This window comes from Lacerta agilis, chromosome 1, assembly GCF_009819535.1.
Source record: "Lacerta agilis isolate rLacAgi1 chromosome 1, rLacAgi1.pri, whole genome shotgun sequence".
NCBI lineage: Eukaryota > Metazoa > Chordata > Lepidosauria > Squamata > Lacertidae > Lacerta > Lacerta agilis.
The window spans coordinates 117264526-117290769 of record NC_046312.1 but is presented as its reverse complement, the minus strand read 5'-3'; the positions used below and the strand labels follow the sequence as shown (position 1 = coordinate 117290769).

Sequence of the window (26244 nt, the reverse complement as noted above, 5' to 3'; positions counted from 1 at the left end):
CAGGCTCCATCTGGGTAAAAAAGAAAAAAGCCAGGATCGTGGTACAAAGGCTGAGGAGGGACTATCCACAGCCAGGGGGAGTTCAGCCTCTGACATTGAGGCTGAATGGGTCCCAGGCCAGAGGGAGTGGCAGTGCCACAAATGGTAGATGGAGACCCAACCCCTCCACAGAAGTGCCCGGCTATAGGCAAGGACACCTAAGGGGTAGTGGTCTCCTGGGGAGTGAGAATCAAGGAGGTATCTTGGGGGGGGGACTTTGGAAGAGTGATCTGAAGTTTACAGCATGTTTTTCCTCGAAGGAGAACTACTTGTGGCTTTGCCAACCTCTGTGCTTACATCTTAATGCCAGGCAGTGGAGAATAGGTGGGAAGGGGGTGTACACCCTTTCACATCTTGCATTCCCCCCCCCCCACAAGTTGGCTTTGACGCTAAGACAGAGATGGGGGCCTCAAGGGGACCAGCTCTGGAAGAGATTCTGTGAGCAGAAGGTGGGCTAGACACCTCTTTCTGCCCACCAGTTATCTTTGAATTATGGTTAGCCAGCAACGGATGACACAGAACAATTTGGGGCGAAAGCAGGGAGTTTAAACTCTGCCATTTTCACGGCAGTCCATTGGTCATTTTCCAAGGACCCAAACAGTAGGGCCAAACAGAGGGTTGCTGGCGTGTCAAGTCACCCCCACAAAAAGTATTTTAAGCACATGCTCCTTGCAAGGAACCCTGGGAACTAGTCAAAAAAATAAAATAAAATAAATCCTTCCAGTAGCATCTTAGAGACCAACCAAGTTTGTTCTTGGTATGTGTTTTCGTGTGCATGGACACTTCTTCAGATACCATGCACACGAAAGCTCATACCAAGAACAAACTTAGTTGGTCTCTAAGGTGCTACTGGAAGGAATTTTTATTTTTTATTTTGTTTTGACTATGGCAGACCAACACGGCTACCTACCTGTAGCTGGAGCCTGGGAACTGTAGTTTGTTAAGAGTGATGGGAATTGTAGATTTGTGAGGAGTCCCCAGGATTCCTTGGAAGGAAGCTATGGTGTGAATGCGACAAAGGTCTAACATGAGAAGCAGCCCCTTGTCCATCTGATTTTGTGGCCCCTTATCATGGGGATGTTTTAAAAAAATTGCTGGTGGTCAAGGGAGGAAAGCGGAGAGCACTGGCAGTCAGTGGGCTGCTTTTGTGTGTGTTTGTGTTTTGGTTTTGCACAGCAGCCGCAGAGCAGGGGCGTGTAAGCAGGTGAGGCCATCGAATTTCGGCAACACTTAACACTTAAAGGCCCACAACCTTTCTTGAACCTCTGTTGCATGGTATAGAAGCTAGAGCCTGCCCCAGGCATAGAAATGACCAGTTTGCACACTGGATTTCCCTGCCACCATTAGGGGAGGGAGAGAGGGACAGCTTTCATGGTCACCTAGGAGACTAGGGTAGCCTTAGAGAATGCAGCAGCTAAGAGGGGAAGGGGAATGAATGGTTAAAACTGCCGGACAGTCATCAACAAGGAAAAGCTCTCTCTCTCTCTCTCTCTCTCTCTCTCTCTCTCTCTCTCTCTCTCTGTGTGTGGTGTGTGAAGCCTCTTCCCAGAAGCTTGGAGGAGGGGGGGTTAGGTCTCCCTTTCCCTGGCCCGTTACTATAAAAAGAGTGTCTTAGCATCTCAGCCTCCCTTCTCCTCCTTCCAAGAGTGCGAGAGTGGTAGAGTCATCTTCCCTCCGCCAAGTATGTTCTGCTCCCAATAAATTCTTTGCATAGGAGATCTTTTCCTGAACAACAGCAGAGCGGGGGGGGGGAGAGAAAAGAGGGAAAGCCTCCTCTCAAAAACTGTGCATGTTAAAAAAAAATAACAATAGAGGGAAAAAGTTTGAGCGGAGAGAGTGAAGCGAGTTCTGATTCGGTTGCTTACCATCAATCACGCTATTTCTTGCCAGGGACTGGATGATTATGAGCCTCAAGAAACTGAAAAGGGGCAGGAAAAAAAGTGGAGGCGGCATTCTTCCTATTTAAAGCTGCATCACTTGTGGGGGGGGGAGTATTTGCAGACTCTGCGGGAGCTAGTGCAGTTTTTTTTTTTTTTTTTAAAGCAAGCAAGCATCGGGGAACTGGCAGATTTCTTTTCTTTTTCATCCTGCGTGAGTGCTGAAAGGAAAAGAGCTGACTTCATGGTGTTCAAATAATATTTTTACACTTTTTTTGCACCCCCCGCCCCAGGAGGAGGATATACATGTCTAATATTTAGACATGATGGCAACCTGGACTCAAAGAAGAACTTTGGTCATTCTTATTGCTTTTCTAGGATGTTTGGGAACAATACAAACACAAGAGGAAGAAGAGTTTGAAGGGGGTGAGTTTTTTTTTAATAAAAAAAATCTTCTTTTGTTGCTTGCATACGTTGAGTAACAGTAGATTGGGAAGTTTGGAAGGGGCTGTGTGTGTGTGTGTGTCAGTGTGGTCTCTTCCCCGTGTGTTACCATTGTGAAATGGGGGCTTGAAAAGAAACGGGCTGGAGATGGATTTTAAAAGTTGAAACGTCTTTTGCTTTCTGTGCAATGCAAACACAGGAGTAAGTAAAGAACAATGAAATATGCAACAAAGCAAACGAGGGGGGGGGAAATCTCTGCAGTGAAAAACCCTGTTACTTGGCATTACCTCTCTGTGTGAGATTGTGGAAAGTTTTATTGTTTGCGTGTGTGTTGCAACGAAAGACAGTGGTAGGGATGAAACTCTTGGAACATTTTGAGCTAAGGGAGAGAGAGAGAGAAGTAAACACAAGGACTTGGAAGGGTGGAGTCCTTATGCACTGCCTGAACTACATCTGTTTTATTCCATTCTTTGTTTGAGAGAATTACACAGAACTTTATTCTCTTTTTCTCTGCTTTTCTCTTTCTTTTTTCGGGGGAGAGAGAGCTGTCTCCTTGTTGCCCAGCGACTTGGGCTTGACGGAATCCAGACTTCTTGACATACTGTGTTCTCACCCTTCAGACTTCTGTGTTATCTGGATACTGGCATTTTGTCCCCTGATGTTAGAGAGGACAGGAAGTTAGGAGGCTCGGGTACTTGTCTTCGTGGCACTGGAGATGGTTTCCTTTCAGCTAGCCTGTTTGCTTCCTATTTGGATCAATTAAAAATGCAATGTTTGGGAGGGTTTCATAATAGGTAGATTCTGCTGTCTTAATATATTTTGGCTAGCTGGAAAGTCGCATGTGGCAGTGAAAGAATCCCTCATGGGATCTGATATATTCGTCACAAATTGTAACTGAGAATAAGGCGAAACATACACAAAGATTGCTTGCAAACTACTGGATTGCATTATTAAAACGGTGTTAGTAGGATGCACAATTGTCTTTTGTACAGAATGCAGTAAAATGCTCGATACGTGGTCCAGGTTTGAACCAGGTCAGAGAGTCCCCCCGCTCCTCTTGCAAAGGAAGACAAGCATTTTTTCCAGTTCTGTACATTGTGCAAGCAGACCCGTAGAGCCTTTATGTAACCTTCTCAGCTGGCTCAAGATGATTTGCACCAGGGCTTCAGACACAGAACCGATTTGAAAGGGGAAGACAACGGGAAACACACAGCCCCCTCCGAAGCCATCTGTACATAGAAGTGTAATTAAGTTGAGTGGGTTTTACAGAGCGATCCTATGCATGCTTACTCACGAGTAAGTCTCGTCCCCCCCCCCCCCAAGTAGGTCTCATTCCCTAGCAAACATGCTTAGGATTGCAACCGCAACACCATTTTGTCAAAAGTAGAAAAGGGAAGCTGGAGCACAAAGTTGAATTAACTTCAAAGTAAATAAGAAAGCATGCTTCCAGCAAGCGAGATGTCTGAAGGGCTAGGTTAGTACATGCCATTTGTCTGTTTGTTTCTGTTATGGAAACCCTGGGGTGAGCCAGGGATGTTGCATTGCAACACATTTGCTAATGGATATTACATGCGGAGAGGTTTTAAACTGAGCAGATGAGGATGACTTGGCAGGCCAGAATGTGAACTATTTTATGGCATGACCGTAGCCTATTCGGTTATCGTCCCTTCTGCCTAGCAGTTTTACTACGCTTTGCTGCTTGCGTTTAAAACCATATGAGTTGCCTTGGATTCAAGACTTTGAGGAGCACATCTGTAACCTCACTTTCGGAGGAAGCACCAGCTTGTTTTGTGGTAGGGATTATCTAATGACACGATCCATGATGCAGAAAGCATGTGTTTCGTAAGTCATTGTAGTAATTTTGGATTACAGCAAGGCCAGCCAATGCGTGGCACATTGACCAGCCAGCTGCTGGGTGTTGCTGATTCCCTAGCTTGCTACTTTTGCTGCTGCCTCTACTAGGGTACGTTGCAGTCCCAGAAGGCACCGTGGTGTCTGGAGGCAGCACTGAGAGTATACTCATGGGAGAGCTCCCACAGGAATAGGAAACTGGAATCTCCCCTAAAGCTTCCTCTGGACACATCATGCCTCCCAGTTCCTAGGCCTTTATGGTAGCTTTGCCTCTGCATACTCCCAAAAGTGCCTGCATTGAAGTGGAACAGGCTGTTCCCTTGAATTGGACAATTTGTGAGATGTGCTGGCGAGTTTTTAAGATCCTGCACCTTTCCAGACCTCTGCATGTACTCCTCGGCTCCAGCTGGGTTGGCATCGTTTGCTACTATTCTGGTTGAGTCCTATTGACTACACTCATCTTTAATGTGGGTATGGATGGCTGGAGGTCTCGCTTTTCTTCAATAGGAGTGCTGAAAGTCAGGTGGGATGCTATCCCACTCCTCTTTAGGGGGCTCTATAACTTGCTCTCTAGTTTTCAGGACGACGTAGTTTAATGTGGCCTAACCACATTAATGTGGCCTTACCGGTATGTTGAATTTAGATTCTGTTTAGATGATTTATAGCCCATCCTTTGTACAAGCCAAAAGGTGGTTTACAGCAAAATCAAACAGGATCAAAAACAATGCAAAAAAATAACATAACCTCTAATTGCATAAAACAACTCACATCAATTTACTAATAGCAGAAGCAGTGCACTAATCAATTTATCCAATCAGGTCTCCTCTTCCTCCAAACGCCTGTTGAACGGAGGACATTTTAACCAATCGCCTGCACTTATATTGAGATGAGGCCTAGCGCGCTTCTGCAGGGATGGAGTTCTACATACTTATTTATAAGATTTCTTTCCTGTGTTTCTCCATAAGGCCTCAGGGCAGGTTACAACAATCTAACATGCATTTTTATAAGATAAAGATACAGTGGTACCTCTGGTTACGTACTTAATTCGTTCTGGAGGTCTGTTCTTAACATGAAACTGTTCTTAACCTGAGGTACCACTTTAGCTAATGGGCTCCCCCACTGCTGCTGTGCGGCCGCCGCGTGATTTCTGTTCTCATCCTGAAGCAAAGTTCTTAACCCAAGGTACTATTTCTGGGTTAGCGGAGTCTGTAACCTGAAGCATCTGTAACCTGAAGCGTCTGTAACCCGAGGTACCACTGTAAAACTGTTAGAAAACAAGTAAAACCATTATAAATGGAATGGAACAGTATAAAGTCAACAAAAGAATCAGTCCCCCCCAACACACACATGCCTTAACCGGTAAAGGTCAAGGTATGACAAAAGCTGTACAATGAAGGTGCCAGACACAATTCTACAGGGAAGGAGTTACACAATTTAGGGGCTGCCACAGAGAAGGCCTTCTTCTGGGCTGCCAGTCCCCACACTTCTGAGGGCAGCAGAACTGCCAAGAGTGTCCTTCTGCTGATCTCCATACCTGAGAACATACCCTCCAACAGCAAGTTGAAGCCCAGCAGCTGAAGTAGAAAATATGCAGCTATTTAAACACATCCCTTTAAAATCTTATGGCAGGGATGGGGAATCTTTGACCCTCCAGATCTTGTTGGACTCCCTCTCCAATCAGCCAGCATGGTCTTTGCCAGGGAAGATGAGGGCTGTAGTTAAATAACATCTGGGGGAATCACAGTTTCCCCATTTCTTCCTTATAGAATTGAAAGGTACAGTACAGTGGTACCTCGACTTACGAATTTAATCCGTTCCGAATGCACATTTATAGGTCGAAAAATTCGTAAGTAAAAAAAACAACACGATTTCCCCATAGGAATGCAATGGAAATGAAAAATTCAGAAAAATTCATAGGTCGAGTAAACCGCATCTAAAATTCGTAAGTCGAGTAAACCCCATCTAAAACCGCCAACGGATGTCCTTCGGATGTCGAAAAATTCGTAGGCGTGAGGGCACTTTTTTCATTCATAAGTTGAAAAATTCGTATGTCGAGTAATTCGTAAGTCGAGGTACCACTGTATTTATCTTTTTCTGTTTCCGCCCGGTTTCTAACATGGGACCTTTCGTGTGCTAGGCGAACGTGATAACCACTACACTACGGAAACTTGCATAAAGCTACAGTATTTATAAACTGCTGGAAGAGCTTCTTTGCATGGAGAGATCCACATTAGAAGCTTCTCATTATCAGGTTGGCCTCCAGAATGCCAAGGAGGTGCACAGACTCTGATGAGCACGGGGGAATTCTAGACATTGCGCTAAATGCACTGGTCCCAGCAAAAAGGCAGTCAAGCCTCCAGCTCACCACTCTTTTGCACCCATACAGTACCCATGCTCTGACATTGTAGTACAAGGGAACCTTGGTTCTCAAACGTAATCCGTTCTGGGAGTCCGTTCAACTTCCAAAACCAATCGAAAACCAAGGTGCGGCTTCCGGTTGGCTGCAGGAGCTTCCTGCACTCAAGCAGAAGCCGCAGCGGATGTTTGGTTTCCGAAAAAACGTTTGCAAACCGGAACACTTACTTCCGGGTTTGCAGCATTCAGGAGCCGATTTGTGTGTCAACTAAGCTGTTCGAGAACCACTGTATTGAGTTTTCCTTCCTCTACTCAACATTGTTGGCTGACATAGGCAGGATCTGGAGGAAACGTGGAACGTTGTGACATCAGGGCATGGGTAAGTTCTATTGGACAGGGGAGGGGAACTTTCAGACCATGGGGCCTCCCCGTTCTCTCCACAACCTCCCCTGTTCTCTCTCAATGCCCCCATACAGAAATTAAGTTGTTTTAAGAAAACCTTCCTTTAGCTGGTATTTTCCAGCTCATTTGCAGCATGGAGCCAGTTGGGTTGAGGGAGGGGAAAGGGAAGGGCCCTGTGATTTTCACAAAGACCACACCCTGCCCCCCAGCAGTTAGACTAGAAAAAGCTCCATGGCTTTTATTTTCAAGCTTAATTGTTGTGTGCACATGTGCACACGGCAGAGAAAATGATTATATGTGGACAGATGTTTCCAAGAATGAATGGACAGTTGGATGGGCTGGTGTAATGCTAGATGCGAGAAAGGTTGAATATGGATGTATGTGGATATATGTTTATGTGAGAGAGTGGGAACACAGCTGGCCCCACCCACTTCTAGGAATCTGGCCCCCAGTTGAAAAAAAGTTCCTCATCCCCACACAGAATGTTATGAATGTGATATGGCAATAGATGTAGTGTTCCGTTCTTAGTGGATGCTTATCGTAGCTTTTAGGTGTGTTTATGAATCACTGCCCTTAGTTACATTAAAGTGTAGACAGGTATGTGTTCTCTTCAGTGCTCTTGCTGATGGCTTGAAAGGTCAATATCAGTACTTTGAATCACACCTGGAATTAACTGGGAATCAAAGAATTTCATGCAAAATGATACAGTATACCTGTGTGTGTGTGTGTGTGTGTGTGTGAGAGAGAGAGAGAGATATGTTTGGGTGTTGTTCAACCAAGTTTTACTCAGAGGAAACCCATTAAAATCAATGGACCTCAATTAGTTATGGTCGTTAATTTCATTGGGTCTGCTCTGAGCTAGTTGAAGACCACCAATTGAACTAAAAAACAAACAAACCGTATATCTGGTCACAAAACACAGATCTGTTTACAACTGTGGCAGGATCTTGGCAGGTGATTTTATAGCCAGTGCTGTTCCTTTAAGCATAGTTACAGTGCTCATACTTTGCCTCTTGGGCTGATTGGAAGGTGGGCAGTTCGAATCCATGCAACGGGGAGAGCTCCCGATGCTCTGTCCCAGCTCCTGCCAACCTAGCAGTTCGAAAGCATACCAGTGCAAAGTAGATAAATAGGTACCACTGCAGCAGGAAGGTAAATGGTGTTTCCGTGCGCTCTGGCACTCATTACAGTGTTCCATTGCACCAGAAGAGGTTTAGTTGTGCTGGCCACATGACCCGGAAAGCTGTCTGTGGACAAACGCCGACTCTCTTGGCCTGAAAAGCGAGATGAGCGCTGAACCCCATAGTTGCCTTTGCCTGGACTTAACTATCTAGGGGTCCTTTACAGTATAATGGATGCTTTTGATTTTTTGCTGTGCTATTATATTTTCTATGGCACGAGGAAGGGAAAACAGATGGTTACTAAACCATGACCTGTAGCAGGCCAATCAGGCATTGAGTACTGGACAGTGTGATAGCAGGAACAGCATTTATCAAATCCTTCCACTTTGAATTTGGCATAAGGTTGAACACAGCTGAATCAGTACGTGCTCCGAGGTTGGATTAAGTATAGCTTGGAGACCCTGGTTCAATTGGGGGCCTTGATTACAGCATAATGACCCACAAGCTCCCTTCTGTACAGAGAATGCAGAAATTTCACTGAAAAGAATTGGCAAACTATTGCAATAGATCATGACTTCTACTAATGATTTCCAGATCCAGCGAAGAGAAGCAGCAACAGTTGGAAAAATGTGCAATTCCTGCTTTCTCAACAATGACTCCTCTGAAGGATCTGTTTCCCATGGAAAATTATGATATAATATAACTAGGAATGTATTTTTTTTAAATGGTATAAAACCAGTGTTGCTGGCACGTGGGGAAAAAGAAGATGACTGGGATGGATTAATGAACCCTATGCGAACCATATTGCAGGCCCCTGAACACTGGAAAATAGGAAGCTATCTCATCCAATATTGTCTACTCTGACTGGCAGCAGCTCTAGAGAAGTGCAAGGGACATGCTTAAAGCTGTGACTTCCCTTTTACTATTTCTGCAATCACCACATCGCTGGAGGGTGAGAGAAGAAGCCAGTGGAACTGGTCTCTTCAGCAGATTGTGGAAACCAGCCAGAAACATTATCTACTTAGCGACCATACCCTCCTACATTTCTCCGATGAAAATAGGGACGTCCTAAGGAAAAGCGGGATATTCTAGGATATAATCAGAAATTGGGACAGTTGGAGGGTCTGAGCAAATGGAGACTGTCTAGAGTCTCACTGCATGAACCAATACAAAGTCTGTGTAAGACGTTAGTTCAGGCTGACAGGATTTGAATTATATAAAACGTTGAGGGAGCTTGTGAAACTTACTGACAATCTCACCTCCTTCATTTTGTGGGAGCATCTTCTTCACTGAGGGCAGCAGCACTGGCTAGGCTGAATGGGAACGAGTTCAGCAACATCTGGAGGTCCACAGGTCTGCCACTGCTGCTATGCATGTTCAGTCAGAAATAAGTCCCATGGTGTTCAGTATAGGTTACATCCTTGAAAGTAAGGATCAGGATTGCAGGGTTAATGTTTGATGTCAACATGATTAGTTGCGACGCAACATGAAGGAGCAGCAGCTTACAGAGCTTTGGTTAACAGAGCAAGGAGTCAAATGTGTAGGAAGCACAGCAAGCAGGAGTAAGGACCAATTCCCTTATGTATTTCCCAAGGCATTTTACTCACAGGCCGCCATATGCATAATCCTTCAGGGTTGGCTCTACCATCAGGCAAAGTGAGGCAGCTAGCTCAGGCGGCTGATTTGGGGTGTCATGAAAAGCACAGCATACTGTTAGTGATTTAATGTGTCATTATTGCCTTCTTACTGCTGGGGGCTGGAAGAGATGGCTGAGTAATATCACATTAATTGGCAGCATGCATCTCAAAGGGCATTCTTAGCTTTGTGGCATATATGATGCTGTGGTCTAAACCACTGAGCCTGGGGCTTGCCAATTGGAAGGTCGGTGGTTCAAATCCCCGCGACCGGGTGAGTTTCCATTGCTTGGTCCCAGCTCCTGACAACCTAGCAGTTCGAAAGCACGTCAAAGTGCATGTAGGTAAATAGGTACCGCTCTGGTGGGAAGATAAACAGCGTTTCTGTGCGCTGCTCTTGTTTGCCAGAAGCGGCTTAGTCATGCTGGCCATGTGACCCGGAAAAACTGTCTGCGGACAAACGTCGGCTCCCTCGGCCTGTAAAGTGAGATGAGCGCCGCAACCCCAGAGTCGTCCACGACTGGACTTAACTGTCAAGTGTCCTTTACCTTTTTAATGTACCATTTTTATTAGCACAGAATTACTGGGCCTTGCTACAAAATGTCCTATTTTCATATTATTTTCCATACCAGCTCCCACCCACCCACCAAACCCCATGGAAAACCAAAACCTCTGCCAAAAAGCAGCTGTTTTGCTATATGCTTACCTAGGAAAACCCAGCTCAGAGGTAGCATCTGTTTTTAAGTAGAACCCACCCAAATTTCCAGCTGAGCTAATTGAGCCACAGGAGGTTAAATGGCTTAGCCATGATGATGGGGATTAGAACCTCTAGCAGCCGCTTGTTTTCTCTCCCTTGGTTATTTAAGTGATTAGACCACACAGGATCTGCTGCTTTATGAGACATCCTAAATAATGGCTTCTTTTGTGAATGTGTGTGTTGCAGAGGGAGGCGGAGGGGCTTCTGGATGCAAAGGCAACTGTTTACAATGTGGCAACTTGTATGCAACTCGTATATCATAAAAAGTGGGCCATAAAAGAGGCACATCAAATTCCAGCTAACGAGCATGTTTCAAATGCCGGATGTGTGGTTTTTGTCCCCCATTCTTGAGTGGTTTTCTAGATGACTGAAGGTTAGATCCAGACATGCACTGTCTGGAGGAATACATTCTGGCGATGGTGCTGTTCATGATTTTTTGTGCTAGAGCTAGTGGAAGGCAAGTGACTTTATAAATGTGTATAAACCTCTGGACCATGAAATACTGAGCAGTGAGCAAACATGTACAGAAGTACATTGGAGGTGCCATCATAAAACAGGTTTAGAACATAAGGATCCACGTACAAGAGCTAAGGGGAACCAGGTGGCGCTGTGGGTTAAACCACAGAGTCTAGGGCTTGCTGATCAGAAGGTCAGCAGTTCGAATCCCTGCCACAGGGTGAGCTCCCGTTGCTCGGTCCCAGCTCCTGCCCACCTAGCAGTTCGAAAGCATGTCAAAGTGCAAGTAGATAAATAGGGACCGCTCCGGCGGGAAGGTAAACGGCGTTTCCGTGCGCTGCTCTGGTTCGCCAGAAGTGGCTTTGTCATGCTGGCCACATGACCCGGAAGCTGTCTGCAGACAAACGCCGGCTCCCTCGGCCTATAGAGCGAGATGAGCGCCGCAACCCCAGAGTCGGACACGACTGGACCTGATGGTCAGGGGTCCCTTTACCCTTTTACAAGAGCTAGTGCAAGAGAAGGACACCTCTAGGGTTCAGTTCTTTTCTCATGCTAGAAGCTCAAGTGGAGTCAGAAAAAGCTGTACACAGAAGAGCGTCTCTGGATCCATCCCCGAATGTTTAACATGCCAATTGAGCACAGCTTGGGTGGATCTATACACAGGGAGAAAAACACTATAAATAAGTCAGAAATTAAATTGTTATAACAAAGTGGGGGAAACGCTTTGTAGAATCTCCAGCGCCATCTGGCTCTGTGTGTTTATAACACATTCAAAGCACTGTTTTTTGACTAATGTAGCTGAGTCCCTTATGGTCCTTGAAAAAGGTCTCAGTCATGGTAACGAACCAGTGTGTTTCAAGAGCATTTGTTAGGATTATTTTGCGTATAAAACAACTAGAACGTTGGAGCCAGGGGTGCCAACTTGAATAAAATATGGTGGGGGGCCCAGGTAATCCCCGCCCCACATAATCGATCACATGACGCAGTGCACACTCACCATTTGAATGGGAATGCCAATTAGTGGTGGCCTGGCCACCTCCACGGCCCCTAGGAATTGGCTCCTACTGTATGACTGGAGCTGTGTTCTCTTGAAAGGATTTCAGATTGTGTTTGAGGTGCTTATTCTCCAGGAAAGGTCCTAGCTCAGAGCTTGAGCAACTGCTTTGCCCACAGAGGGTCTCAGGTTCAGCATCTCTAGGTAGGGCTGGGATTATTGTCTGCCTGAAACTCAGGAGACTTGCTGGTAGCCTGATGTGTCTGATTCTATATAGCACCCTATCATGTTCCTATTTTACACCAGTCTTTTGACCCTAGGAGTGTCACAATGTATGTTATAGAAAGCCACAACGGATATGAGAATTTTTTCTCTCTGCTGCATAGTTGCTTCCCCCTTGATGACCCTTTTATGCTGTACTTCTTTACAACATCAACTTGGTTGGACTGGTCATGTTGTGCAGATGCCTGATTACCGTCTTCCAAAGCAACTACTCTGTTCTGAACTTAAAAATGCCAAGTGTAATGCTGGTGGTCAACAAAAGAGGTTCAAAGACTCTCTCAAGGCAAATCTTTAAAAACTGGGAAACACTGGCCTGCGAGTGCTCCAACTGGAGAACAGCCTTTACCAAAGGTGTCGTGGGCTTTGAAGATGCTCAAACTCCGGACGAAAGGAAGAAACGTGCTAAGAGGAAGGCACGCTTGGCAAACCCTCACCGTGATCAACTCCCACCTGGAAACCGACGTCCCCACTGTGGAAGGACGTGTGGATCCAGAATAGGCCTCCACAGTCACTTACGGACTCACAGTTAAAATTGTGTTTATGGAAGACAATCTTACTCAGCCACGAGTGATCACCAAAGAAGAAGACTTCTTTACATAGTCCTGGGTGCTGCTTGGAACCTCTATTCTTTCGCTAATGAAAATCTATTAAGCAAATTCCTTTAGAAGTTAGAAATCCTGGCTGTGTTCATATATGTGTCATTTCCCCTGACTGTCACCTATTACTTTTGCGAAATGGCCTGTTTCTAATTAGGCGATTAGCAAAACACCCACCGTTATGATTGGCTGGATGTATGTGCAAAGAGGCTGGACCTTATTCACATTTGCGGTGCAGATGTAACAACATTATGTGTCCAAGCATTGGATTCCACCCCCACCCCCCCTTTCTTCCTCTGTTGCATGCAGGGATTTCCTCTCTCCTTTTCCTATATCGAGGCAAACAATACTGTTGTTCAAACCAGCAAACAAAGATCAGAAACCTGGATGTAATTCTCACATATTGCTGAAGCCTTATCTTTCCTGGTGTATGCCATGTTAAATAAATCCTCCCCTCCTGTACTTTTCTGAAATGAGATGTACAACCTGAACGGCTACAGCAGTTTCCTTTAAATTATTTAATTCCAGTTACGAATCACATCCTGGGAAACATCTCAAAGTGATTCAGATTTTGAAAGTCAACAATGAAAATGCATGAAACAATTTTGTATATATAAACAATTCAGGTCGAATGCAGATGCAGACTGATAATTCTGCCTTGAGCAGAATTTTAACCTTACAGCGGACCACTCCTTATAAAATTCCTGCAACTCAAATCACATTCAGCAACATTTCCTATCTAACATCAGTCATGGCCCCAAGGTCACGCAGTGAGCTTTGTGGCTGGTGGGAATTTGAACCTACTTCTCCTCAATCCTAGTCCAACCCTCTTTAAGTACTATGCAAACTCAAAAAATGAGGGGTGCTAAAAAGTTGTAACATGACTTGGGACTTCAAAAGATGTTTTGGTTAAATTAATCTAATTTCGTTTTACTTGGTAACTAAAATGTGTATTGAAATTGCATTGTTGTTGTTGTTCAGTCGTTCAGTCTTGTCCGACTCTTCGTGACCCCATGGACCAGAGCACGCCAGGCACGCCTATCCTTCACTGCCTCCCGCAGTTTGGCCAAACTCATGTTAGTAGCTTCGAGAACACTGTCCAACCATCTCATCCTCTGTCGTCCCCTTCTCCTTGTGCCCTCCATCTTTCCCAACATCAGGGTCTTTTCTAGGGAGTCTTCTCTTCTCATGAGGTGGCCAAAGTACTGGAGCCTCAACTTCAGGATCTGCTCTTCTAGTGAGCACTCAGGGCCGATTTCCTTGAGAATGGATAGGTTTGATCTTCTTGCAGTCCATGGGACTCTCAAGCGTCTCCTCCAGCACCATAATTCAAAAGCATCAATTCTTCGGCGATCAGCCTTCTTGATGGTCCAGCTCTCATAGAAGCCATTAAAAATGATTGTCAAATACTTGCACTATTATTATTATTATTATTATTAGGCATTTCCTGAAATTTTCAGAAAGTAAAATTAAAATTATTTAGTTTTCTGAATGCAGTTTAAGTGCTACTTCATTGAGCACAGACTTACCAAGCTAAATGTTGTCCAATCATAAAAAAATAATAGCAGATTAGAATTCATCACACCCAAAAACATATTTTAAGGAGCCTCACTGAAAAAATATGCAAAAAGTAAGGTTCACCCCCTAAAATGACACGCCCAACACTGTCACACTGGCCCGCATCTACAATGAGCATTAGTAATCTTATCTGATAAAAATCCCAACTATGCAGCTTCCAGAGCCAAAAATGTTCATTCCTAGGAACAGCCTCTAATAAACTAGGAACCCTCTTAAGTCATCCACCTTTTAGAATTGTGATTGAGTCATCACACAAGGCTTACACTGCAGATGAGTGTTTTATCGCCATCCCTCTGTGTCCATTTTCATCACTTTCCATAAATTGGATGGTGGCTGCAGTGAGGACCGTCGTGTAGCCACGAAGGGGCTGTGTGCATTTTGGAATTCTGATTTCGCCCCCACCCTCCAGGCTACAAAATGTGTGGGGAGCCTCCCTCCACAGATACGAAAACCTCTTTGCTGCAAACAGTCACTTTCCAGATCACAGAAGTTGATGAAAATGGGGATGGGGGGTGGAGCTACAATTCTTTCCCCTAGTGCCCTTCCTTCATATGACAATTCACCCTCTTTTCTAATCCCAGGACTGAGGAAAAAAAGAAGGCAAAATTAGCAGATCAAAAATTTATCCAAATTGTGTGACGGCTATGCATGTTCCAAAAGCGATTTCTCCATTCCGCCCATTGCATATAATGAAAGTGGAATAGGGCGAATTGCTTAATATATTCAGGCTGCTACTCTTTGACACAGATTCTTGTCTCTTTCAGATGCATAACTTGGAGTTGCTATTTCCTTTGGCAATATGCTAATTGTTAATAGTATCAAATTTCACAATCCACATGTTATGTGCTTGCTTAACAATGTCTCGAGGCACATTAAGTGCTATTCAAATGAAAGCATAGGCATGTTACTATGTGCTCTGGGCTATGGTAGGCAATTAAGGTTCATCAAGTACAGTACGACTTGTCCTTAATGTTTACTTTTATTTAAATGAAAAGAAGATAGCTTGCAGCACTGATATTTGCCAAAATGAAACGTTAGTGCAATTCCCATGTGTAAACGAATGGTTTTTTAAAAAGTCTTGTAGGAAAATAATTCCCTCCCAACACCAAAATAAAATGGAGGCAGTTGTGGATTTCTGGTCTTTTCCAAAACAACTAGTGAAAATAAGGATTTTTAAAAATAATGTATGGAAGTTCAGTGCTTTTTAGGGGTGGTGGTTGCAGTAGTGATTTTTTTGACATGGGTCAAAGTAACCTTGTGCAGTGTAATGGCTTCAAAGAGAGTGATGACAATCTGGGTCCCTGTCTACCCAACAAGCACAAAGAAGAACTAAGAGAACAAAAACTACCAGACTTTTAGAAGACATCTGAAGCCAGCCCTGTTTAGGGAAGCTTTTAATGTTTGATTGATTCTTGTATTTTAATGTTTTGTTGGAAGCCGCCCAATATTATTAACTCCATATAGACATCACTAGAAATCATGGTTTGCGCTAACCACAGATAATAACCTGAAACATGGTTTCTGTTTCCAAACATACAAATTATAACTAGCATTTCTTGTCTACTTTCAGTTCCATATGTTTACTAGGGTTGCCATATTTCAAAAAGTAAACACCAGGACACCTCAAAAGTTGTTGAGCTTAGTCTAAGATCCAGGACAAAGCGTTATCGGAAATCCCCCCCCCCCCCCCGACGTCAATTCTGCCTTTGAAATCCTGGTAATGTCTGGGACTACTCTATTCCAAACTTAGAAATGGAAAGTGTAATGTCAACAAAAGAGGTTCAAAGACTCTCTCAAGGCAAATCTAACAAAAGCAGTATAAGCACCGACAACTGGGAAACACTGGCCAATTGGAGCGCTCCAATTGGAGAACAGCCTTTACCAAAGGTTTTATGGGTTTTGAAGATGCTCGAACACAGGACAAAAGGGAGAAATGTGCTGAGAGGAAGATACGTTTGGCAAACCCTCACCTTGATGAACTCCCGCCTGGAAACCAATGTCCCCACTGTGGAAGGACGTGTGGATCCAGAATTGGCCTCCACAGTCACTTACGGACTCACTGTTAAAACTGTGTTTATAGAAGACAATCTTACTAGGCTACGAGGGATCGCCAAAGAAAAAGAAGACGACTTTCTGGGGAAATCTGGATGTATGGCAGCCCTATGTTTACTGCTGACCTCATGGTGTTGTATGCTCTGGAGGAAGAGCATTGGTTTGTGACTATGGTTTGTAAAGTAGGGCATTGTGCAAACCGTAGTTTATTTTTCTAGTTCGTGAATCTCTTGCACAACGTGGCCTGTGATTCATGCATCAACTTAAATAACTGCATAGTCATGCTTTCATGAACAAGGTTTGATGTGATGCCTGAATTGAACCAGAGGTTGAAGTGTTGACATGGCTATTATGCAGGTACCTTATGAGTACAAGGCTTAGGCTTGATTTAAAATTCATAATGGGGAATGGCTCTTCAGTGACCCCTGAATATGGTTTATAGAAGGTGAAGACCACTGAAAAGCCATCGCCTATTGAAATTCTTCAGATCCCTGGCATCATGTTTAATCAATGTGTGCTGCCTTTACTGCATGCTCAGGGACGCGGGTGGCGCTGTGGTCTAAACCACTGAGCCTCTTGGGCTTGCTGATCAGAAGGTCAGCAATTCGAATCCCCGTGATGGAGTGAGCTCCCATTGCTCTGTCCCACCTCCTGCCAACCTAGCAGTTTGAAAGCATGCCAGTGCAAATAGATAAATAGGTACCGCTGTGGCGGGAAGGTAAACGGCATTTCTATGTGCTCTGGTTTCTGTCACGGTGTTCCATTGCGCCAGAAGCAGTTTAGTCATGCTGGTCACATGACCCAGAAAGCTGTCTGTGGACAAACACCGGCTCCCTCAGCTTGAAAGCGAGATGAGCGCCGCAACCCCATAGTCGCCTTTGACTGGACTTAGCCGTCCAGGGGTCCTTTACCTTTACTGCATGCTCACAATAAGGAACTTTTAAGCATAGTGTGTGCCACTATAACAAATGTCATTTTAGTAGCTTCCAAGAACATAAAATGTTTCTCTGCCGGGCATTAGTAGATTGCTGGGAGCCCTCAAAGGCCTTGCTCTCGTACCTGTAAAGGATCATTATATGGACCTAACCAATAGTGGGAGAGGGTTTCCATTTCTTTCTTTCTTTCTTTCTTTCTTTCTTTCTTTCTTTCTTTCTTTCTTTCTTTCTTTCTTTCTTTCTTTCACAAGTATTGAGGTTGGGTAACAGGGAACCAATGGAGGTCAAGGCAAATTGAGACAGAGATGGAGAAGGTCAGATGTGGTTTAATGGATAGCTAAGAGGAGGCTGTGCTATTTATGGTAAGTGTACTGGGGTAATTCACAATTGATCGTGGTTACTATCACTCAACTTGAAACTGGAAGAGTGTCTCATTCATTTTTTTTTAAAGTAAAGGCATTATGGGAATCCTAAGGTATCTTTATGGAAACAATGTTTCAGACGAATGCAGTATCTCACTGGTAACAATGATGGAGGACGATTTCCAGATGTTTAAATGCTTGTCTTGGCAACGAGAAGGAATACTGAAACACGTACTGGCCGAATGAGAAAAAAGGAAGTGAAACAGTGATGTACGAGGCACAAGAGCTCATAGAGACTGGCACAATAAGCAGAATATGAAAAAGAGAGAACAGATGCAGGGTATAAGAGCCAACAGAATCATTTTGGTGCCCAGAATACACGGACTGTTACAGCTATAATTCATACTAGATAACGGAGAACAATTGCTAGTCTATTTTTATCCATTTATTTGGCTTGGGAATATAGCCACAGGGGAATTTCAAAGGTGCCTCCTTATAATTCATCCACACAGAGTAATGGTGCTTCCAAGAATCTTCTGAGTGAGCGATACTTTGTGCAGATGTACTGCAGGTAGTTCAGGATTACATCTGAATATCTATGCTGCAAACCAGGACACGTAGCCATGGTTCTATGTCGGTTTACTAACTCCGGTTAGAATTAACCATGGCATGCAGTGGAGACGTGACAGCATTTTTGAAGAAACGCCACTTTAGAAATGGGATATTTAGAGTATGGAGGCATCAGGAGAGGGAGGGTACACCAAACTTTTCTTGCTTGTCATTTCTCTGCTCCCAAATGCCCTCTAAAGTGACTGGCCCTGGTTGAGTTCAGCACTCAGTTACATGTAGTTGAAACTTGCAGACAATGTGCACTTAGCTTCTATGCCATAAATCTCATTGGATAATCTTGGACAAATCAATCGCTCAGGCCCAAATTAGATGTCACATGTGGCCATGCCTACCCTTTCTCAAATGTTTCCTTTTTAAAAATTAAAAGTAGCCTTTGGAAAAGCACATTTGAATGGAAGGGCTATTTGTGTGTGTTCAAAGTTACCTTTCCAAGGTGCCTGCATGGAAAAAATTAGATGCATGCATGTATTTTCCCTGTGGGCTGTCTGTGTGAAAGAGAATTGAATGGACAAACAACCATCCACAAAGGAAAGGGGTTAAACAGCATCTTTCCATCCAAGGGCTTAGATCAGGCATGTGGAAACTTTGGCTCCCCAGAGGTTGCAGAACTACAATAAATTTTTGTATGCATGCACAACTTCCATCAGCCCCCAGCCAGTATGGCCAATGGACAGGGATGATGGCAGCTGTAGTTCAGCAACAACTGGGAGGACCAAAGGTTCCGCACATCTTGGCTTCAATGCACAGCCTTCTGAGACTACTTTTGGTTGTAAAAAATGGAATGATACATGCAATTGCCTGTCTTGTCTAGTTTGGACCACTGCTTAATCCAGACTGGTCATGCTCTCCAGCCAAACGGTGGACTGCAGTTATCACAAATGCAATTAAAGATGATGCGATCCCTGTACATGGAGGGCCGTAGGTTGGCAGAGTTCTTGCCCCAGCTGTTCTTGATTATGCGGAAATCCCCAAGGGCAGGAGTGGGCAACATTTTCCAGCCAAGGGTCTGCATGCCAATGGGGCAAAAACTGGGGCAGAGCAATAGATATGAAATTGACCTTTGTATGGTAGGTTCATTTCTACAGTCATGCTCACACCCGCTATAATGTCCTTCTGGGCAAGCAGGAGTCATTATCAGATGTCAAGGATACATACCACACAGGCAAAAACAGTCATGGAAGATGTGCTGCAAGGCCTGTGAGGAGTGTGGCCTGTGGGGAAGGGTGTGGCCCGGGAGGGGATGTGGCTTAGGGAGACTATTGCAATGCACTCTATGTTGGGCTACTTTTGAAGGTGACTCAAAAACTACAACTAATCCAGAATGCAGCAGCTAGACTGGTGAATGGGAGCAGCCGCCGGGGCCATGTAACACTGGTCCTGAAAGACCTACATTGGCTTCCAGTACGTTTCCAAGCACAGTTCAAAGTATTGGTGCTGACCTTTAAAGCCCTAAACAGCTTCGGCCCTGTATACCTGAAGGAGCATCCCCAGCCCCATCGTCCAGCCTGGACACTGAGATCCAGCACCAAGGGCCTTCTGGCAGTTCCCTCATTGCAAGAAGCGAGGTTACAGGGAAGCAAGCATGGCCTTTTCGGTAGTCATGCCCATCCTGTGGAATGCCCTCCCAGCAGATGTTAAACAGATTAACAGCTATGTGATTTTTAAAAGACATCTGAAGGCAGCCACGTTAAGGGAAGTTTTTAGCATTGTATTCTGTTTTTACTATTTTTTGTTGTGAGCCGTCTAGAATGGCTGAGGTAACCCAGTCAGATGGGTGGCATATAATTGTTGTTGTTGTTGTTGTTGTTGTTGTTGCAAGGGCTGGACAACTTTAGGTTCCCTACCACTGTCTATGGGGGAGAAAACCAGATGGCACCATTTAGCTTCCCCTTACTGTTGCCATCTCGACACTGCCACAGCGCTCACCATGATACCAAGAGCCATTAAAATTTCTAGACTGGTCCAAGCAAATCAAGCAGGTAAAGTCTGACTCTCAGCAGTATGACTGGCTTGGGATTTGGAGGGGTTGAGCAAGGCTTTCTGGAAGGTTCTGTATGGTACTTCAGCTAAGTCCTGAAAAGGGCAGGCCATGATACCTCTTTCCCTCCTGGCTGTACAACCGACTGAAGTGAACCCAGAGTTGATATTTGAAGCACCTCTCATCTCTTGAATGATATTTAGGCTACCTTGGGGTTGTCTTGGGATCAAAGCAACTATTCTATCAGCAGTGCTTCCATGACTCTTTGGTGCTTTCCAAACTGCTGTGGAGCTAAGCATGAGTTCCCACAGAAGCTCTGTTCTGCAGTGTCCAGTTTCCTGTTTGCACCATCAGGAGAGGCAAGAGGTATGAATTTGCTTCTGAGCCTGCAATGCATCAGTAGAGGAATTTCTCGGTGAATGCTAATTGGCTGGCTAGTTGCCTGGTCCTCAGTGCTTTGTTTAACTTGACCCCAGAAGGTCCGGACTGAATTTCACCCTAAGGGCTACTTCAAACATTTTTTGGGTAGGAAATGTGTCACATTCAGCTCCATGACTGGAGATCTGACCAACTGGGGGTTCTAACTAGATTATTCTCCTGGCAAAGAGAATATAGTTTGTTTTGTTTTTAAAATTACTTCATTCCCTTCTTCCTTATTCCCATACTTAGCTTTTTCCCATGTGCTTGAAGACATTCCTGTTTTCCTGAATTAGGTGAGATTAAGCATTTTCTAATCTCTCCCTCCAAATAAAACAAACGTTACAATTTAATGCAAATCCCAGAATACTAGTGACCTTTGGCTGCAGATAATAACAGTCCTCTTCAAGCATTCAGCCTGGACATCTGAGGGATAAATGGGAAGGGGGCGAGTCAGTCTTGCTCTCAACATTGCCTGCTGAACCCCTTCCACTCCCATCCTTGGTTTATTCAGCATGAAATTCCGAAGGGGGCTTATAAATGTGTTCAGGTGAATGTACCTACAAGCCTTTTGTTTTGTTTTGTTTTGTTTTGTTGCACTGAGGAGCTCTTATCAGGGTTCCCAATTGTGAGGAGACTTGTGAAAATAATCTTAGCAGGCCTTTAAACATGATGGCGTGGAGTTCAAAGTAGCACTAATGAGATAGTTCTGTCATCGCAAGAATTTTGGCTTGTCTGATGGCATCATCGCCCCTCTACTCCCTGCCATGCGCTGTTCTGGGGCTTCTCCCAACTACCAAGAGCCAATTTGGGGAGGAGGAAGGCGAATGGGAAAAGACTTGTTGTGTGGGCCCCTGCGAGTTGCAACTACTTAGTTGAATCTGGCCGCCACACTAGAAGGTTTCGAAGATGTTCTCTGGCTAATTGGGCGTGATGTGGCTTTGCAGACACCTCCAGGGAGCATTTTGCTCTGCAATGTGCAGACTTGTCAGCCTGTGGATAGCCTGTCGCTGTACTCATTCACAGTGCAGTTGGGGTTAGGACACAGCATGGTCCCAGCTCTCAGGGGGTGGTATGTACTGAGTGAGAGTTTCCAATATCTGAAGAAGCCCATATGCAGAAGCATCCCTCACCTTCAAAATCTTGTAATGCATTTTAATATTCACAGTATAGCGCAATGTGAATTTTTGGCATAGCGGACTGACCAAAATGGGAGTGTGCGAAGATATATAGCAGCCATAAGATGATACTTAACGTTGGGCGTGTCAGTTGCATGGCTCGATTACTTAGTTCCACAATGCACATGCTATGGTCGAATAAGTTTGCCAGTAATGACCAGTGTTGAGTTTTTTTAATGTTTACCTCATCCAGCAAGCAATTACAGAAATTATAGTAACCATAACAACAGAGTGCACATATAAACTATACACTGCGGAAGGCTTATAAAGAACTTGTGCAGCAGCCGAGCTCGAATTACAGAGTCTGTATTTTCAAGCATGCTACACCCTACGTTAAGCATTCCACAGATAGTACTGCCTGAAAACTAGGCACTGTTCAAGAGCTTCTAAGTCACTGAGTGATAAGGATACATTTACATTGTTACTGAATGGCTGTGAATATTTACGCCATTCATGAGGGGAGCATAAAGATGTTTTTGTGGCACAGCGAATAATGTAATATTTGTGCTTATGAGATCCAGGTTCATATCCCAGCATCTGCTTACTGGAAGTCTCCAGACACCCCATTTTTTCTCATCTGTTGTTGTTGTTGTTGTTGTTCAGTCGTTCAGTCGTGTCCGACTCTTCGTGACCCCATGGACCAGAGCACGCCAGGCACGCCTATCCTTCACTGCCTCCCGCAGTTTGGCCAAACTCATGTTAGTAGCTTCGAGAACACTGTCCAACCATCTCATCCTCTGTCGTCCCCTTCTCCTTGTGCCCTCCATCTTTCCCAACATCTGCTGTTATCTATCTGTAAAACCAGGAATGCCAATGGATATGGGAAACCGATCTTCTAAACATTCTAGAGCAGTGTTTCCCAAACTTGGGTCTCCAGCTGCTTTTGGACTATAGTTCCCATCATCCCTGACCACTGGTCTTGCTAGCTAGGGATGATGGGAATTGTAGTCCAAAAACTGTGGAAGACCCAAGTTTGGGAAACATTGTTCTAGAGCTTTGGCGAAGCCAAGGTGCTGCAGGAGTAGAGATGTAAGTAGGCACTGATTTCCATCCGACTCAAGTTCATGTCATGCAGTAGTGTTTCCATTCCACTGTGGTTTGAATTCCAACATAAAAACAAAACAAAACCCTGTTATTTGTCTTGCTCTCTGCTGTGGTGGAATTTTACATAATTATTCCACACCATTGCAAAGGAAATGCAATGCAAAGGTCAGGAGACTTTGTCAATTACATATGATTTCATACCACGGACTGAAAACAACAGCAACAAATACTGATGGTATTTGCTGGATTGATTTCCGTTCTAGACATGGGATAAGTAAGTGAACTTTGGCAATTTCTGCTCCCGTTTCCCTTTCCGTTGGAATTCTCCAACATTCCGATGCAGGAGACATTTGTGGTATGGCGCTTAAATGGGTGATGTGCCGAAGAATTGAGCTCAGCAATGGCTTCCATAGTCCCACTTGGCAATTTCCTGGTGGTTGTGCATCTGCTATTTCGTAATAAAATAGCAAGATGGGCCAGGCTTGTTCACAGAAGATGGGCCAGATGTCAATCAAATAAATAAGAGTCAGAGCTCAAGAATTCCTGGCGGGACCTTTTCTCTTCCACTTTCTGTATTTCCACGGACTGCGGAGAATATGATGTTTGTGCACTCTGCCTTCCCTGCCTCAGAGAATCTTCTGTCCCTAGATGACGAAATGCCTTCATGCACAGTGCACTTGGCGATGCTCACTGCCTTAAGAGTGCTGCAAAGTTGTCCCCCTCCCATGCATTTCATACACACCGGGTGGTTGTTTTTTTGATGTGTCGGGGATGTTTTTACCATATGCAAAGGTGTTCACACCTTGCTAGAGAAGAATTAGGAACAGCTTAAAGACTCCAACCTGTGTGAAACTGGTTTGAGAGAAACTGCATCAGATAGTAGTATCTTGTAAAAAAGTACAAGATGCATATGCATTTTGGATAATGTCACGTGAACATGGATTAAAAACTCAGCACTGGAAATGCAGTGAGTGCATACAGTATAAATGGGCGTGTGTACATTGTCTAAGTCTCTCTCCCACATGCTAAACTTCAAAAGTATATGGACCAAGAGGGGCAACTCAATCTCCAAGGCTTCTGGTGGGCATACTGATTACTGTCAGCTGATGTTGATCAGGTTCCTTTTGTCATTGGCAGAAGCTGCTGAACAAAGTTGCTCAGCTCTGCCTTAAAACCTTTTTTTTTAAAGTACAGTATATTTATTGAAAATTTTTAACACATAGAAAAAATACACAAATACACATTTAACAAAAACAAAAACAAAAATAAAAAACATACAAATATATCTTATACTAATATTTATTCCTCGCATTGTAAATAGACTTCCTCCTATCTCCTCTTCCCACGTTCCTTGTCTATTATCTTTAGTAATTTCTAAACATCTTACCAAATCATATTTACTATAAAACTTACCTAAATATTCAATCTTAACTATATTTCTTAACTCATATTCATCTATCTTAAGCACTTAACCTTACTCTAAGTCTACAGTCTAGCCTTCCTTCCTAGTTATATCTAATTCTCAATCATACAATAATTTTTAAAATACAATTTAAATTTCTTCCAATCTTCTTCCACTGCGTCATCCCTCTGGTCACAAAGTTTCCCGGTCATCTCAGCGAGCTCCATATAGTCCATCATTTTCATCTGCCGTTCTTCAATCGTTGGTAATTCTTCTGTCTTCCAGTTTTTAGCTATTAAAATTCTAGCTGCTGTTGTGGCATACATAAATAAAGTTCTATCACATTTAGGGATTTCTTGGCCTAGGATGCCCAGTAAAAAGGCTTCTGGTTTCTTTTTAAATGTGTTTTTCAACACTTTTTTCATTTCATTATAAATCTTTTCCCAGAAGTCTTTTACCTTTGGGCACAACCACCACATATGGAAGAAGGTTCCTTCTGATTGTTTACATTTCCAGCACTTATTACCGGTACTTTGTCCATGATACATTTTTGCTAATTTCACTGGAGTCAAATACCACCTATACATCATCTTCATAATATTCTCTTTAAGCAAGTTATATGCTGAAAATAGCTCTGCCTTAAAACCTGACCACCATCCATTCATCCTCTCATGTTATTTGTATGCCACTTTTCCACACAAAAAATCATGCTCAAAGCGGCTTGCAGCAAAGAAAATACAAATGCATTTCAAACCAACAGTACAAAACAATTTCATAATAAAATAGCAAAACATAGTAACAATTTTATAACAGGGCAAAACAATGACATAGTAACAATTACATAATAATAGTAGCAAATATAATAACATACAAACCCACTACATTTCAATACTATACAGTGGTACCTCAGTTTAAGAATAGCCCTATTTACGAACTATTCGGTTTACAAACTCCGCAAAACTGCAAGTAGTGTCCGGGTTTATGAAGTTTACCTCAGTCTAAGAACGGAATCCGAATGGTGGAAGGGCACTGCAGGTGGGAGGCCTCATTAGGGAAAGAGCGCCTCGGTTTAAGAACGGTTTCAGTTTAAGAACGGACTTCCGGAACGAATTAAGTTCGTAAACCGAGGTACCACTATAACTATAGCGATATTACATAAACAACATGCAGCATCCAACAGACTCATTTGAGACACATGTCCTTTGCCACTGGTCATTTGGATCAGGGTCTGGCTGCTCAAGGACTTAACCACCTATCATGTCCCGTCTATGAGCGTGGCCAAAACCAGGCAGAAAAATAAACTAAATTCTGGACAGTTCAGTAAATCTCATGGACCATTAAACAATGTATAACAAAAACCCCTGTCTATACTGTGTGTGTTTGCCATTTGAACTTGTGTTCTGTCCACTTGGTTCATGAGCAAGACAGAAATTTCAGTCGACTTTTCCATGGGCAATTTGGATAAGCTACAGCTGTAGTGTTTGAACTGAGTTTATCAATGCTTTAGTGAGAACCCTTGTGACCAACTCCTTTCTGCATTCAGGATCCACTTATTTGATACAATCTGAAATCAAAGGGAAAAGAATTGTGCGGAGAAGTTTTTGTTGCACTATTTCAGATTTGCACAATAATAGGTTCTGTTGAAGTATATAAATAATATATCCAGGTTTTGTTCATTTTCATATAACTTTAAAGCATGATGTTGAATAAAAATAATGAAAGTTGGTATTTCTACAATAAGAGATATTTTTTTAAATTAAATAAACTAGTTTGAAGCTACTCCCATAATAACAAGCTCCAAAGGAGAGTTGTAGATTTTAGTGGGGGAGAAGTTTACCTTACAATTTTGGAACTGAATGC

The 26244-nt window shown here is 43.7% G+C and overlaps 1 protein-coding gene and 1 non-coding gene across 2 annotated transcripts in view; one reads left to right on the top strand and one right to left on the bottom strand.

The window, feature by feature from the left end:
• Positions 1 to 1665: 1665 nt before the first annotated feature.
• COL5A2 (collagen type V alpha 2 chain) overlaps positions 1666 to 26244 on the top strand; it is a 162156-nt gene continuing 137577 nt past the window's right edge. Inside the window, exons 1-2 of the mRNA XM_033168585.1 lie at positions 1666 to 1720; positions 2210 to 2342. Coding sequence (XP_033024476.1) covers positions 2240 to 2342 — 103 coding nt within the window. The 5' untranslated portion in view covers positions 1666 to 1720; positions 2210 to 2239. The remainder of the gene's footprint in view (positions 1721 to 2209; positions 2343 to 26244) is intronic.
• Positions 6307 to 6379, bottom strand: TRNAA-AGC. The gene has a single exon. It is a non-coding gene; the product is annotated as a tRNA-Ala (tRNA).